Source organism: Corylus avellana, chromosome 3 (genome assembly GCF_965113065.1).
Source record: "Corylus avellana chromosome 3, dhCorAvel1.hap1.2, whole genome shotgun sequence".
In the NCBI taxonomy this organism is placed as follows: Eukaryota; Viridiplantae; Streptophyta; class Magnoliopsida; order Fagales; family Betulaceae; genus Corylus; species Corylus avellana.
This window is the reverse complement of record NC_142492.1, coordinates 23,335,718-23,349,764: the sequence shown is the minus strand read 5'-3', so window position 1 is coordinate 23,349,764 and position 14,047 is coordinate 23,335,718. Positions and strand designations below refer to the sequence as shown.

At 36.1% G+C, this 14,047-nt stretch overlaps 2 protein-coding genes and 1 non-coding gene across 4 annotated transcripts; 2 read left to right on the top strand and 1 right to left on the bottom strand.

Annotated features, from left to right (window-relative positions):
- The first annotated feature begins 3,939 nt into the window (after window positions 1–3,939).
- LOC132176595 (SNF2 domain-containing protein CLASSY 4) lies at window positions 3,940–9,533 on the top strand. 2 transcript variants are annotated; one of them, XM_059588850.2, is made up of 4 exons: window positions 3,940–4,047; window positions 4,176–5,871; window positions 6,727–6,879; window positions 7,329–9,533. In XM_059588850.2, exons 2-4 carry the CDS (start codon window positions 4,201–4,203, stop codon window positions 9,192–9,194), a joined length of 3,690 nt encoding a protein of 1,229 aa, XP_059444833.2. In that variant the 5' UTR covers window positions 3,940–4,047; window positions 4,176–4,200; the 3' UTR covers window positions 9,195–9,533. The 2 variants fall into 2 exon arrangements, with proteins under 2 accessions (XP_059444833.2, XP_059444834.2); XM_059588851.2 differs by having other exon boundaries at window positions 3,941–4,047; window positions 4,180–5,871.
- Window positions 9,534–10,657: 1,124 nt separating this feature from the next.
- TRNAE-CUC (transfer RNA glutamic acid (anticodon CUC)) lies at window positions 10,658–10,730 on the bottom strand. Its single transcript has one exon. It is a non-coding gene; the product is annotated as a tRNA-Glu (tRNA).
- A 66-nt stretch (window positions 10,731–10,796) lies between these two features.
- Window positions 10,797–13,197, top strand: LOC132175061 (large ribosomal subunit protein eL43z). The gene is made up of 5 exons (XM_059586870.2): window positions 10,797–10,899; window positions 11,781–11,820; window positions 12,589–12,677; window positions 12,753–12,835; window positions 12,929–13,197. The coding sequence occupies exons 1-5, from the start codon at window positions 10,897–10,899 to the stop codon at window positions 12,990–12,992; spliced, it is 279 nt and encodes a 92-aa protein (XP_059442853.1). The 5' UTR covers window positions 10,797–10,896; the 3' UTR covers window positions 12,993–13,197.
- Window positions 13,198–14,047: the final 850 nt, after the last annotated feature.

The following is a 14,047-nucleotide window of genomic DNA, read 5'->3' as shown; positions in this document are numbered from 1 at the left end:
GGTAAGATTGCATTTGATAACGATCAATTTTGAGGCAAGTTTTTGCTAACAGAAATGTCAATGTAATTATTACCAGTTTACTTACTATATATATTAACTAACTAATTAGTATGTTAATACTAAGGGTTAATTATATTTTGCTACATGAACTATAGCGTCTTGACATTTTCTCCCATGAACTACCAACTATAACACTTGATCCCATCAAACTACCATCTTATGATAAAAAGCCCAATTCCGTCAGTCAAATAGATTAAAATTGACGGTCAACGATTATGAGTAAGTCATGTGCCATTTTAATTTTTTTTTCTTCCACTTTTGCCCTTATTTTAAATTGTTTTCATGTGCTAGATTAGGGTAAAATAAAGAATATAATAGATAATCTGTTAGATTGTATAGTGAAAAAGCAATAGTTAAAGTAAAGAGTTGTACTTTTTCACTAGGTAAAATACCTAATGCTGTTGAAATGCTAATATGAATAGTAAATAGGTTGATTAACCTATTCACTATTCACATTATAAACTTCGTTCGTTATTATTTTTGTCTTCCTTTTTTCCTTTTTCTGTCTCAGTCTCTCTCTCTCTCTCTCTCATCCTCTTTCACATTCTTTCACACACAAAATAATATTTAAAGAAAATCGATAGTATAATAGCGAATTTGTTGAAGTGTGTATGAAAAAATGAGTAGTAAAGTAAAAAATTGTACTTTTTCAACGGTTATCTTGCCTATTTTTGCTGGAGATGCTCCAAATAGGCTGATTACTATTCACACTAGATGAAAAAGAGTTAAGTTGCCTATTCAACTGGAGACCAAAAAACACACATAATAGTTAGATTGGATTTGGTTATTCTTTTGTAGATGTTCTATTCACTATTTCACACTATAAACTTTGTTTATTATTATTTTTCACTCTCTTTATATCTTTTACTCTCTCTCATTTTCTTTCCTTAGACTCTCTTTCCTACAAAATAATATTTAAAAAAAATAAAGAATCTATTGAAAAAAATTAGTAGGTAAAAAAAAAAAAATAGTAGGTAACTTTTTCAATAATTATTTTGCCTATTTTACTGAGAGATGGCATGGAGCGGACATGGGGTTACTCGTGCAACCGGATTTGAATGAGTCGTCATCTTCTTCGATTGCATTATCATCACCATTCCTGTAGTTTTACTGTTCCACGTCAAGTGGAGTAAAAAAGTTGGTCACAGATTTGAAAAGTGAGATTTGGAGTAAAAAGGTTAGGAATATTGGAGTAAAAAAGGTTGGTCTGAGATGAGATGAGATTTGATTTGTTTCATTTATTATGAATTGTCCCATATGATGCCAGAAATCAGATCAAATCTTCATGCAGGGGGCATTAAAATTTTTACCATTTCTAGTCTTTAATGGGTAAAGCTTCCACTTTCGTCTATTCTCCAAATTGGTGTAAAGTCATCACATTCTTCAATGCTTTATTGATTGAGGATCTTTTGTGGAAGATATTAAGAAGACTTTGGAAGCTTTTCTACAGAGGAAGGTTACCCTAGTGAGTCGCATGGTCAATACTGCAGCCCATACTCTTGCTCGCTTTGCTGTAACAATGAGAGTTGAGAGATTGTGGTTGGGTAGAATCCCAGATTGTACAAGGGAGATTATTATGGGGGAGCATATTGCTCCACCAGCTGATTGATTTTTCTAATGAAACAAGGTTTTTTCCTCAAAAAAAAAAAAAAAAAAAAAGATTGAGGATCTTGACAATCCGCAAAATCTGGAAATGTGTAAACTCATAATTAAAAATAAATAAATAAATAAATAATTCATCCCTTATTATATTGTTCAACTTGATATCTTGGTTGATTTTTTATAAATTCACTATTGAATCTATAAGCTCTACGTCTCGTATTGCTTGACGTAATGTCATAGTTATTATTATTATTATTATTATTATTATTTTCAAATCAACATGAAAGATTAATGAAAAAAAAAAAAAAAAACCAATTGTAGCTTTGCCCAGTCCCTTAAACAAAGATTAGGGGGTGAATCTATAACTTTTAGTTTGGAGGGAAGCAATTTTTTAAAAAAAATTATTGTGGGGGGACTTTAATTTTTAGAGGTCTATTCAAAAAAAAAAATTTGGGGAGCATCTCATAGTTGGACCCCAGGCCATATGGTGGTTCCGCCCTGACAAAGAGGGTCTTAAAAGCTCACTTGCATCTTTAGGTGTTCAGACACTTCGACCCCTTTTCGGGCAAACGAATACCCTAAAACAAATAGCTGGGGGTGAATCTATAACTTTTAGATTGGAGGGAAGCAAAATTTTTTAAAAAGTTATTGTGGGGGGACTTTAATTTTTAGAGGTCTATTTAATTTAATTTAATTTTTTTTTTTTTGGGACCATCTCATAGTTGGACCCCCATGCCATAGGGTGGTTCCGCCCTGACAAAGAGGGTCTTAAAAGCTCACTTGCATTTTTAGGTGTTCAGACACTTCAGTTCATTTTCAGGCAGACGAATTCCCTAAAACAAAGAGTAGGGGGTGAATCTATAACTTTTAGTTTGGAGGGAAGCAAATTTTTTTAAAAAATTATTGTGGGGGGACTTTAATTTTTAGAGGTCTATTTCACAAAAAAACAAACAAAAAAATTTGTTGGGACCATCTCATAGTTGGAACCCCCAGCCATAGGGTGGTTCTGCCCTGACAAAGAGGGTCTTAAAAGCTCACTTGCATTTTTAGGCGTTCAGACACTTCAGCCCCTTTTCGGGCAGACGAATACCATTGAAGTCCTCTTTTATTGACTATCCAAATTCAAGGACACCAATCCAAAAGACGGGAGGGGAAGGGGAGGATATGATTGTTTTGTAATTGGGCTGTTTGTTAATGTTTTTGTTTGAAAAAAAATATTAAATTGGTTCATGTGGTTTGAAATTTTAAAAAATAACTTCATAGTGTTTAAAAATATTAAATTGGTTCATGTGGTTTGAAATTTTAAGACGTAGTTTCAGCCAATTGAATTACTTCTTGGAGACAATTACAATTAAAAATTAAATTATAAAAAAGACAAAAAAAAAAAATAAAAAAATGAAAGGGGTGGTCCCCTCCTTTTGCACAAATTTGAAAGAGCTCATTCTCTGTGTTTTTCGTCCGTTAGTGCCACATTACCAATTTTTATTTTCTTATCTTGTTTGTTTAAGGCTTGTTCGGATTTGCGTTTAAACAGTAAAAAAAAATGTGTTTAATACTGAACAAATATGATAGAAGAAAAAAAAAAAAACCTATTTAATAAAAAAAATTGAAGTGCTTTTAAAGGTCTAAAAAATAGACAAAAACACACTTTTTAACAAAAATTTAAAATCTTTATTTTCTAAATACAATTCCAAACATGAAGTATTTGTGAAAGCTACAAACTCCTAATTAAAAAATAAAGAAGAATTTAACATTTTTCCGTTTTCCGGTTTTGTTTTGAGAAAGTGAAAACAAAACTCGAGCTCAAGACTTCAATGGCAGACAGTAGAAACCCAACGAAACGGTACAAACACTCCCCACATGGTGTTGATTCCGTTCTCCAATCAACAACTTCCCCAATCTGCACCAGGAAAACCTACTGTACTGCAAAAACAAGACGATCACCCAAAACCAAAAAGAAGAAGAAAAAAGGTCCACGTGGGGCATGTGCACCCTCTCCAAAGCCCAACATTCTCCCACCAATCAAAAAATCCGACGATCCCAATTCCACCACACACAAACAAATGTTTTTCCCTTCTCTCTCCCTCGCCTCGAATGTTTTTTCCTTCCTCTGTTTACGGTTGCAGAAAACAGAGACAAAAAAGGTCAGAAGGGTAGTACCGGCAATTCGAATCAAAAAGTAATAATATATATAAATATAAATATAAATATAAAAGACTCCCACTCCCGGTTGTCAGTTCGAAGTCCGAGAGTCCTAAAGAAAAGACCAAAAGTCATCTCTTTTTCCTCTTCTGATTGCATGCACCCTTCGCGCCCTTTTCTCTTCTCTTCTTCTCTGTTCTTCTGTGGCTGCGTTTCTCTGCAACCCAGATTTTGATCATTGAGGTGAGTCTCTTCATGTATCACCCTTTGCTTTTTCTCTGTATGTTGAAGTTCATGTGTTTGTGATTTCTTTGTGCTGATTTTTTTTTTTGTATTTTTGTAATTTTTTGTTGTTGGGTCTTCTCATGTAGAAAGATCGAGTCTTTTTGAGGAACAATGATTGACTATAGCTTGCCCGTAGCGAGGAGAACCAGGCAAGGGCAAGCCCTAATTTTCAAGCAGTATAATGAACATAAGAAGGGGAAGGAGAATAATGGGGCTGAGTCGGCGAGTTCAAGCGGACACAGCAGGGCTAATATAAAAATAGAGACTGAGAGTGAGACGGTTGAGGTGTCTGACAGTAGTGTGGAAGAGATTGGTGTGAATGATTGGGGTGAAGAAGGCAGTGATGTGGGGGTGGAGAGTGTGGGGTTGAAGAATAACCAAAATTCTAATGTGGGTTTTGAAGGAATTGATCAGGTGGATGAAATTTTGGTGGATAGTGAGGAGGACGATGAGGTGGTTTTTTTGGGAGAAGGGGACATGAATTGTTCAAGTCTGAAATCAGGGGAGGGGGTTGTTTGTATTGACGTTGATGATGATGATGATGATGATGATGAGGATGTTTTGAGTGGGGAAGATGTAAACGACCCTAGTGGTCTGAATTCTGATTATGTTGTGGTTGATTCAGATGGGTCGGAGACATGTTTGGAATCATCCTCTGGTGAAGAGGGTAGTGATGATGAGGATTACAAAGTGGATAAATTGGAAAGCTGCCGGGAATCATCCTCTAGCGAAGAGGGAAGTGATGATGAGGCAAGTGATGAAGAGGCAAGTGATGAGGGGAGAGGAAGTCGTAAGAGGGGAAGGCCAAAAGGAGTTGACGTGGGGATGAAGAGGAGGAAATATGGATTGGATATCTTGTTTGATGCGGAGAATGAGGAAGACAACATTAATGATGAGCTTTATTGCGTGGCACAGAGAACCCGTTCTCATTTTACTGCAAACTTGGGAAAGAAAAAGAAAAAAATGGACAATGGAACTTTTAGTCACCCATTATGCGTTGATGAGGAGGAGGTAGTGGAGTCTTCACCCGGGCATCATGATGATGATGATAGTGATGATATTGTTGGCAGTGAGAAATTTGAGTCTGATTATGAGAATGAAGATAATTTTAGTGATGATGAGAGTAATCATGGTGGTAAGAAGGTGCAGAGAGTACATGTGAGGGGTGAGGGGAAGTTGAGGATGGCCACCAAGGGAAAGAGAATCCACTTAGTGAAAAAAGGTGATGCTTTGAGGATTTTTGTAGAATCCATTTTGGAGAAGGGGGAAGTTCCTCTGGAAGAGTTGGAATCTTCTAAAGACGAAAGTAATTCGGCAGTTGCCAACATGGGTCTGCCTTTGAAGTTCAATTTTGGAGTTGAGGAGTCAAAGCCATCAAACAAATCCAAAGACCAGACAGAAATGGATGAACTGTGGGCAGAGTTGGAATCTTCTAAAGATGATGCCTGCAAAGGTGAAAATAATTCGGCAGTTGCCAAGATGGGTCTGCCTTTGAAGTTCAATTTTGGAGTTGAGGAGTCAAAGCCATCAAAGAAATCCAAAGGCCAGACAGAAATGGATGAACTGTGGGCAGAGTTGGAATCTTCTAAAGATGATGCGTGCAAAGATGAAAATTATTCATCAGTTGCCAAGATGCCTCTGCCTTTGAAATTCACCTTTGGAGTTGAGGAGTCAAATCCATTAAAGAAGTCTGAAGACCAGAAAGAAATGGACGAACTTTGGGCTGACTTTGAGTTGGCTCTCATATGTAGTGAAATTGGTTCGGCCGTTTCTGCTAATAAGGTATGCTGGTATTGTGAAGAAGCAGACCTAGAAATAATGATTTTATTTGTTCCATATATTGCTTTAAACTTGTTCATGAGGGGACACGGTCGGTAATGTCTGTTTCCTGTATGTTCAGTGAGACAGTTTTATTTGATGAAAGTTCTTAAATTCATTAAATAAAATTGTATGTGGTCTCGACCCTAGAACAAAACTTGCATATCAAATTCCTATAACAAAATGCATTATGCTCTTTAAGTATATGGGGGGCTTTATTTGAAGTATTCTGGTTTACTACTTGAAACTCTGAATTACTAAGTATGGAACTCATGTTCTTGAGCTTATGTGTTAAATATATATTTTGCCACTATGATATTTTGTATTATGATTTCGTGTACGCTTCCTATTTATTGTATTCTTGTTCATCATTGTTGGATAAAATAGTTGAAAGAATGTGTTCTTCTTAGCATTTTATGTAAGGGGGACTAGGGTTGTACCTTCTGCACTCTTCAATGCAATGAATTATTTTCATGTGCTTATAGCTCAATCATCAGTTATATTGTTAAACATCATTTGAAAACAAATTAGCACCATGGATAATGAAATTTGTCGGTTTAATAAATTCACTAAAAGCCTTAAATCATTTGTGTTTGGAAAACTGGGTCAAAAACATGAGCATTTCTTGGACACTTATTTTCAAACCCTCTTCCCCTAGCCTCACTTGTACACATCATGACCATTTTTATAGGCTCTTCATTTTTCTCTTCTATTTGATTACTCTTCTTTTGTTTGCTTTTATCCCCCGTGCTCATTTAGCATCTTCTATGTGTGTATATGTGCCTGGTGAAACTTGATTTGTTTGATGTTGATCAACAGGTTGAAGATGCCCTGCCTCCAAAGAATGACGTTAATAGAGCTACCCTTTGTCAAGTAGGGAATCATGAGTTTATTCTTGATGAACAAGTTGGACTTAGATGTGCATTTTGCTCCTACGTCAAAATGGAGATCAAGTATATTCTGCCATCTTTTGTAAGTCGTGCAACTTTTTTCTTATTCATGTGTATATAAAATGATTAATTAAGACTGCTTATCAGTATCTCTCATCCAGGAAATATAAATATCTTATTATCTTTGAATGTTTAATGTTTAATGGTAGTGGAATAATCGAATTCAAATTAATGTAAGATGGTACTTCTTTCACACACATGGTCATGACACTTTGCTAGCTCTTTAGATACTTTTGTTGCTTTGAGAGCACATAATATATATGGGCTACTAACTTGATAATAGGATTCCTTCTCTGAATGGAAAGGATTATACTGGATTAAAGATATATATAGGCACAACTTGCCACATGTTAATTGGATGATCTACTTTTTTTCTTTTCATATATTCTGTGCTTATCAACTTGATAATAGAGGAGTGTTGCATCAAATATATGTTTTTCATTTCTTTGAATGTGCTTTTGCATATTGTAGAGTACACATCCTTGTGGAAAATCAGACAGGAGAGACCCAGGTAGTGAAATGAACCACTCCATCTTTGACGACCTAAGGTGTCAAGATTCTGGTTGTGATTCCCATTCTGTCTGTGATCGCCCTCATGCTGAAGCCACTGTGTGGGACATCATTCCTGGTATAAAAAGTAGTATGTACCCGCATCAACGTGATGGTTTTGAATTTATTTGGAAGAATATAGCCGGAGGAATTTATCTTGATAAGTTGAAAAACCAAACAACTACTTCTGGTGGGAGTGGGTGCATTATGTCTCATGCTCCTGGGACGGGGAAGACCCGTCTAACAATTGTTTTTCTCCAGACATACATGAAATTACATCCAGAATGCAGGCCAGTCATTGTAGCTCCTCTTGGCATGCTCCTTACCTGGGAAGAGGAGTTTCGAAAGTGGAAGTTTGACATTCCTTTTCACAATTTGAACCAGTCGAAGTTGTCTGGCAAGGAAACTCTCACAGAACGTATGGTAGCTTCTTACAGATTGAAGCAAGGTAGATACCTGAACAAACTTGTTATCCGTTCGTTGAAGATATATTCCTGGAAACAGAATAGTAGCATTCTGGGAATTACTTACCAACTGTTTGGAAAACTTGCTGGTACTGGTATTGGTACTGGTACTGGCACTTGTACTTCTCTGTTCAGGAAAGAGCTTCTTGAGGTTCCTGGCCTTGTTGTCCTTGATGAAGGGCACATTCCTCGCAATGAACTTAGTCTTATCCTGAAGGCCTTGTCAAACATCAAAACTGACAAGCGGATTATCCTTTCGGGAACTCCTTTTCAAAATAATTTTGATGAGCTATATAACACACTCTGCTTGGTAAGGCCAAAGTTCACAAGCATAAGAGGCAAATGGGAATCTCTTACAAGTCCCATTACCAAAGGCACTAATGATAGACTGAAATGTGAGAATCTGAAGAAGGTTAGAGATATGATTGACCCATTTGTGCATGTACACAAAGGTTCAATACTACAAGAAAAACTTCCTGGGTTGAGGGACTCTCTGGTCATATTACAGCCAACCCAACTGCAGAAGAGCCTCTTTGGTGAACTCCATCAACATATTACACGAGACCATTTAAACCATTTTAAATCTGATTTTTTAAATTCTTTGATCTCTGTCCATCCTTCACTGTTGCTTAAGTGCGGGGAAGCGGGGTTTCCTTCTGAGAGGGATAAGTTAGAAGGATTGAATCATGAGGCTGGAGTCAAAACAAATTTTTTACTGGAACTCATCCGGCTTAGCAATGCTTTGAACGAAAAAGTTTTGGTTTTTAGTCAATATCTTGAACCATTGACCTTTGTGATGGACCGGCTTAAATTTCATTTCAATTGGACCGAGGGGAATGAGGTATTGTATATGGATGGAAGACAAGAAGCAAAGCGGCGCCAATCATCAATTAATATTTTCAATGACCCAACTAGTGAAGCAAGGGTATTACTTGCTTCCACAAAGGCTTGTAATGAAGGTATAAGTCTGGTTGGGGCTTCTAGGGTTGTTTTGCTGGATGTCGTATGGAATCCATCAGTAGAAACACAAGCGATATCCCGTGCCCACAGGCTTGGGCAAGAAAAAGTTGTGTACATCTACCATCTCATAGCGGCTGGGACAAATGAAGAGGATAAATATTGTCGACAAGTTGAGAAGGACTTGTTGTCTGAGTTGGTATTCTCTTCTTCAGGCGGGAGCGGTGATCAGCCAAAAATCTCACCCTTAGTCTCTGATGATAAAATTTTGGAAGAGATGGTTCAACACGAGAAACTTAAACATATTTTTGAAAAGATCCAACAGAAAAAGTCTAAACTGATGGAGATTGTACCATCCAGTACTTGAGGCGGAAATTATTTTGTGTTTGGCATCAGAAAGCTTCCAGGAATTTTTTGTGAAGAAGTGTATCAGAAAATCTTAGAAAATGCAAATGGTTTGCTTCAACTGGATTTCATAATCATAGGTTATTCAAAAGCTTGGTAAATATCAATGTTCCACCACTGATCTTCTGTGCTAACATACACTCTTTTTGCGTTATAGAATCAATTTTCATCAATTGAGAAATTTCTTGAGATCTGATTTAACTCATGTTTCTGGTTGCAATTTCAAATGGTGTTAGCTGATCCTTGTGCTGAAGTAAATTATATATGTATATGTGTATTTAAGTTATAGATGTGTGTTCAGCAGTCATAATAATATACTGTACAAAGCTTTTGGCCATAAACATGGAGTTTTGTATTCAACTAGATTGTGATTCTGGAGCACTTTTGCACTGTGGTTAATGGAATATACTATGTAGGCAAAGAAGAATAATTAAAACCACCAAGTAGACTTTTTGAAAAAAGGAGAAAGAAAACTTCTTTCTTGAAAATTTACAATTATTTGTTCATCTCTTGTATTGCCAGACCTTTCAGGCATATCATACATTTGAGCTTTTTCCAATTGCCCTTTAATCCTCCAACTAAAGTAACTTCAACAATAGTACCTAATTCCTATTAACCACTCTTGCTGATACCATGTTTTGTAGGATACAGGCCAATGTGGATTATGTTGCTCTATTTTGTTCCTTGTCATGAATATCATCAAGATTCAGGAATTGAACCTTTTTCTGTATGGTAAAACTTTGTTCACCACACTAGAAAAACACTTTATTATTTTTTGAATAATAACCTGATCACATCTTCACCGGGGCTTGAACTCTAAATGTTTTCATGTCACTAAAACCAAGTGAGCTACAAACTGCTTATTCAATGACTGTGTTTGTCAACACTTTTGTTTTTTCGCCTTTATTTTTAATTTTTTAGAGCAAAAACATTAATAAATAACTCAATCACAAACCACCTTTGTAAGTACTGCTCTATTCGCTAACTGCTAATCGTCTAACTGTTTAACCGTTTTTTAAGGGGGTTAGAAAAAATCACTAATCGCTTAGAACGGTACGGTTAGTAGTTTTAGGATTTGAAAAAATTGTTAACTAATATATATATATATATATACACACATGAAACAACGTCGTTTTTATTTATTTTTATTTTTTCTTTTTAAAAAGCAGTTAACGATTGTTAACCGTTTTATTAATTGCCTACGCGGTTGCAGTTAATGATTTTAGTTAAAAACTGTTAACCGTAATTGCTTTTTCATCCCTATTTGTGGCGGCCCAAGTTCATTTAATTGACAAATTCTTGTTTTTTTGGTAATATTTCATTTTCCCTTCCACTTAAATTGATTAAAAAAAAAAAGACAGCTTCACTTTTGGGCCATGCTGCGAAGGCAAAACCCAGTTAAAAAGTAAATGGAAAAAAGAAACATTCCGTTGCCGGGACTTGAACCCGGGTCTCTCGGGTGAGAGCCGAGTATCCTGACCAACTAGACTACAACGGATTTGAGGACTATCAATACGCTAAACAATATCAACCTAAATATTAGCGTTTCAGGCCTCAAGGACTATAAAACGCAATCAAAGAAACCCTAAGGTTTTTCCATTTTGCTCTGTTCCAATCAGCCGCTCCTCGTTAGCGACCGGAGAGCGCCTTCAATTACAACCAACATGGTACTCTCTCTCTCCCTCGATCACACATATTGATTTGCTGCTACATGTATGTGATGCATAGCATATATGTTAATTGACGTTCTGATTGTTTTGTCGGAAAATAAATCTCTGGACAATCTTCCGGGTTACTGCGTTTTACAATCTAGAATTTGATTTTCTTCAATTTGTATAAATTTTGAAGCTTAGGATATGTTTGTTTCCTCAGAAAATGGTTGCCAACAGTTTTCCGTGAAAATATGAAAAAGTAAATCTAAAGAACAAGTGCAATGAAATGGGTTTTAGATGCACGTGCATTGTTAGTTTTGCCCATTTGGTGAAATTAGGTACCTTGTGGGATTTGTAGCTAAAAACCCATTATGACCCATCTCCTTTTTTTTTTTTTGATTTTTAAGGTGAATGTGCGTGCCTTTTTTGCATGTGGTTCATTCTCTAGGAATGTGCTTGGGGTGTAAAAGGTCAGCAGGCGCTTTGGTTTATAGTAGTGCAAAAACTGGAAGTGTAGTTGATGCTTTGGCGATAAAGGCAGGGCTTTGGTTGGTATTTAGGTGTGGTTATGTGCGTTGATCAGTTCATGTTGCAAATGTGATGTTGTGTGTCGTTCAGTTTGCTGAGGAGTATGCAGTTTATGGCTCATATCATTATGAATTGGCAGTAAAGGATTTTGCAGCCAACAAATTTGTGGAACTAAGTGCAATAATACTACATATTCCTAATAACTCATGCAGCTAATAGATAGTATGGCTAACCCTTGATTGCACTAAAAAGATCAACATCTTTACGTTCCATCTGGTTCTTCATTCTGCGTTCAAATTACATACATATGCATATTAGTTTTGGTTTTGGATCTAAATCTTTAAGTTGATGCATTTGTTTTGGTGCAGACCAAGAGAACGAAGAAGGCTGGCATTGTTGGAAAATATGGTAAGAGCCAGTGGAATTGTTCAATTTTCATATTACTTGGGGCAGAAATGTGCATCTAGGTTGACTCTTTTTTTTTTTTTTTCCCTAAATGAGAGATTGCATTTTGATCCAGTCCTCTTGATTGGAAAATCCCTTCACTTTACTGGCAGTAAGGCTGAACTGAGAATTTATTCAATAATGAACTAATGAGCTGTGTGATAAATATATTTGTACTCGTAATCCGAAATTTGTATACAATTATTCAATTAGAAAAAGGACCTCTATACAAGTACTATATGATGTTATTTGGTGTTTGTGTCTGTTAAGTGACTGGCTGCAACTTGGTTGGCTAGTGGGGTATACCACCATTGAATCTTGGAATAATTGGTCATAAATTTTGAAATATGGCATGGGTTTTGTTTGCAATTGCTGAAACTTTGACTGTGGAAAATTCTTCTAGGTTATAGTCGGCCTGTGAATCTAATCTATTAATTGTATATAATTGGAAGTGCTATTTCTGCAGCATACTTTAGTTTCTCTCTCTTTTTCTACGTGTTTTATAAACCTTCGAACTTATAGGCAAGTTTCTAGATAGAAGAATGTGACCAGAGAGTTTGTACTGTCTAGTGTTACCTGCATTACATGTGAGGAATATTACAATTTGAAATATTTGGAGTTTTTTTCCCATCTTATTGAGGCTTTTAAGAGTCAAAAACATTTATACTATTCCAAATTTACAGTTGCCTTTGTGTGAGAATTTTCTAAATTGCTTGTTTCCTCTCTTTGTAGGTACCCGATACGGGGCTAGTCTGCGAAAGCAGATTAAGAAGATGGAAGTTAGTCAGCATAGCAAATATTTTTGCGAATTTTGTGGGAAGGTAATGTGCCAATTCCAGTGTTTTCCTTTTCACTTCATCAAATGGCATGCGTTCTAATTTATTTACCTGTTGCAGTTTGCAGTGAAGAGGAAGGCCGTGGGAATTTGGGGCTGCAAAGACTGTGGAAAGGTCAAAGCTGGCGGTGCCTACACTTTGAAGTAATAATCCTAATTTGAAATGGTCTGCTTTTTCCGCATCGTTTTCTTAACCTTATAGAGGTAACTGACCAATTGTTCTTGTGTTTTTTACAGCACTGCTAGTGCTGTGACCGTAAGGAGCACTATTCGGAGGCTGAGGGAGCAAACTGAGAATTGAGCTGCTACCATCTGCCTATTTTTACCTTATTTTGACCTTTCATAAGAAAAAAGGCTACTATAAGAATCGCTTTTTGATCTGCTTATTATTAATGCAATGGAAATTGTTGGAAGATGGGTTTTAACTTGAGACTTGCTCTTTTCTTCTGTTGTGGCGCTGCATTATGTTAATGTTATAACAATTAAATTGTTCGAGTTGTTGCTAATGGCGATCTTGTGTGTTTTCCTGGATTCCTACTATGTATCTACCTGTTTTTTTTGGGCTAAGAGGGAAGAAATATTGGTGACCTTCATCATTCCTTTTACAGAAAATTACTTATTTGGTTCCTGGCGTTTATGTGGTGGTATCAAAAAAAAAGAAAAAAAAAGGAAGAATTAAGAAAAGAGAGCTCGTCACGGTTGATTGTCTTGTCGGGGGAGGGAGACCTCCCCTAAGAGTGGGTGGCTGATTGTCTCCCCTCACTTGAAAGGGATGACCTGCTATTAGTGGGGCGGCTTGTCTGGGAACCCCACTTTTGAAGGGGCATTTTGTTTTTTGCAAAAAAAAGTTGTTTATATTGAAATAAATTTACAATAGGCATAATAAGAGTACGAGAAATAGAGTTTTTAAGTCGAAAAAAAGTTTGAGCAAAAGTTTTAGTTTTAAGTTTTTGTCAAAAAATTATTTTGACTATTTGTATAGGCTTTCTGAACCATTAAAAGCGCTTTTAATTTTTTTACCAAATCAATATTTTTTTGTTCAAACGGACTTTTTGAGTGTTAAAAGTATTTTTAAGCATCTCAAACACAATTTCAAACAAGCCTATTGGAATAAGCAATCTCAGACAAGCCCATTGGTTATCCCATGTATGAATAAGCAATTGACTGATAGTAATGTAGATTTACGTGTGCATATAACAATTTTTGTCTAAATGGCTAAATGGTAACAAACATTTTGAACAAATTAACTTGTACCAAAAATTAAATTGATACAACTGCAAACATTAGGAACAAAATAAATAATTTTTCCTTCTAATCAACTGTAATGGGGGGTCATGGCCACTATCCATTTCCCCT

What these genes read in the sequence shown, in the direction of transcription:
- LOC132176595 (XM_059588850.2), top strand. Translation starts at nt 4,201, where the DNA reads ATGATTGACTATAGCTTGCCCGTAGCGAGGAGAACCAGGCAAGGGCAA. An exon ending in CGGCCGTTTCTGCTAATAAG is followed by an intron (nt 5,872 to 6,726) that starts GTATGCTGGTAT and finishes GTTGATCAACAG; the next exon opens with GTTGAAGATGCCCTGCCTCC. An exon ending in AGTATATTCTGCCATCTTTT is followed by an intron (nt 6,880 to 7,328) that starts GTAAGTCGTGCA and finishes TGCATATTGTAG; the next exon opens with AGTACACATCCTTGTGGAAA.
- LOC132175061 (XM_059586870.2), top strand. An exon ending in TGGCATTGTTGGAAAATATG is followed by an intron (nt 11,821 to 12,588) that starts GTAAGAGCCAGT and finishes CTCTCTTTGTAG; the next exon opens with GTACCCGATACGGGGCTAGT. An exon ending in GGCGGTGCCTACACTTTGAA is followed by an intron (nt 12,836 to 12,928) that starts GTAATAATCCTA and finishes TGTTTTTTACAG; the next exon opens with CACTGCTAGTGCTGTGACCG.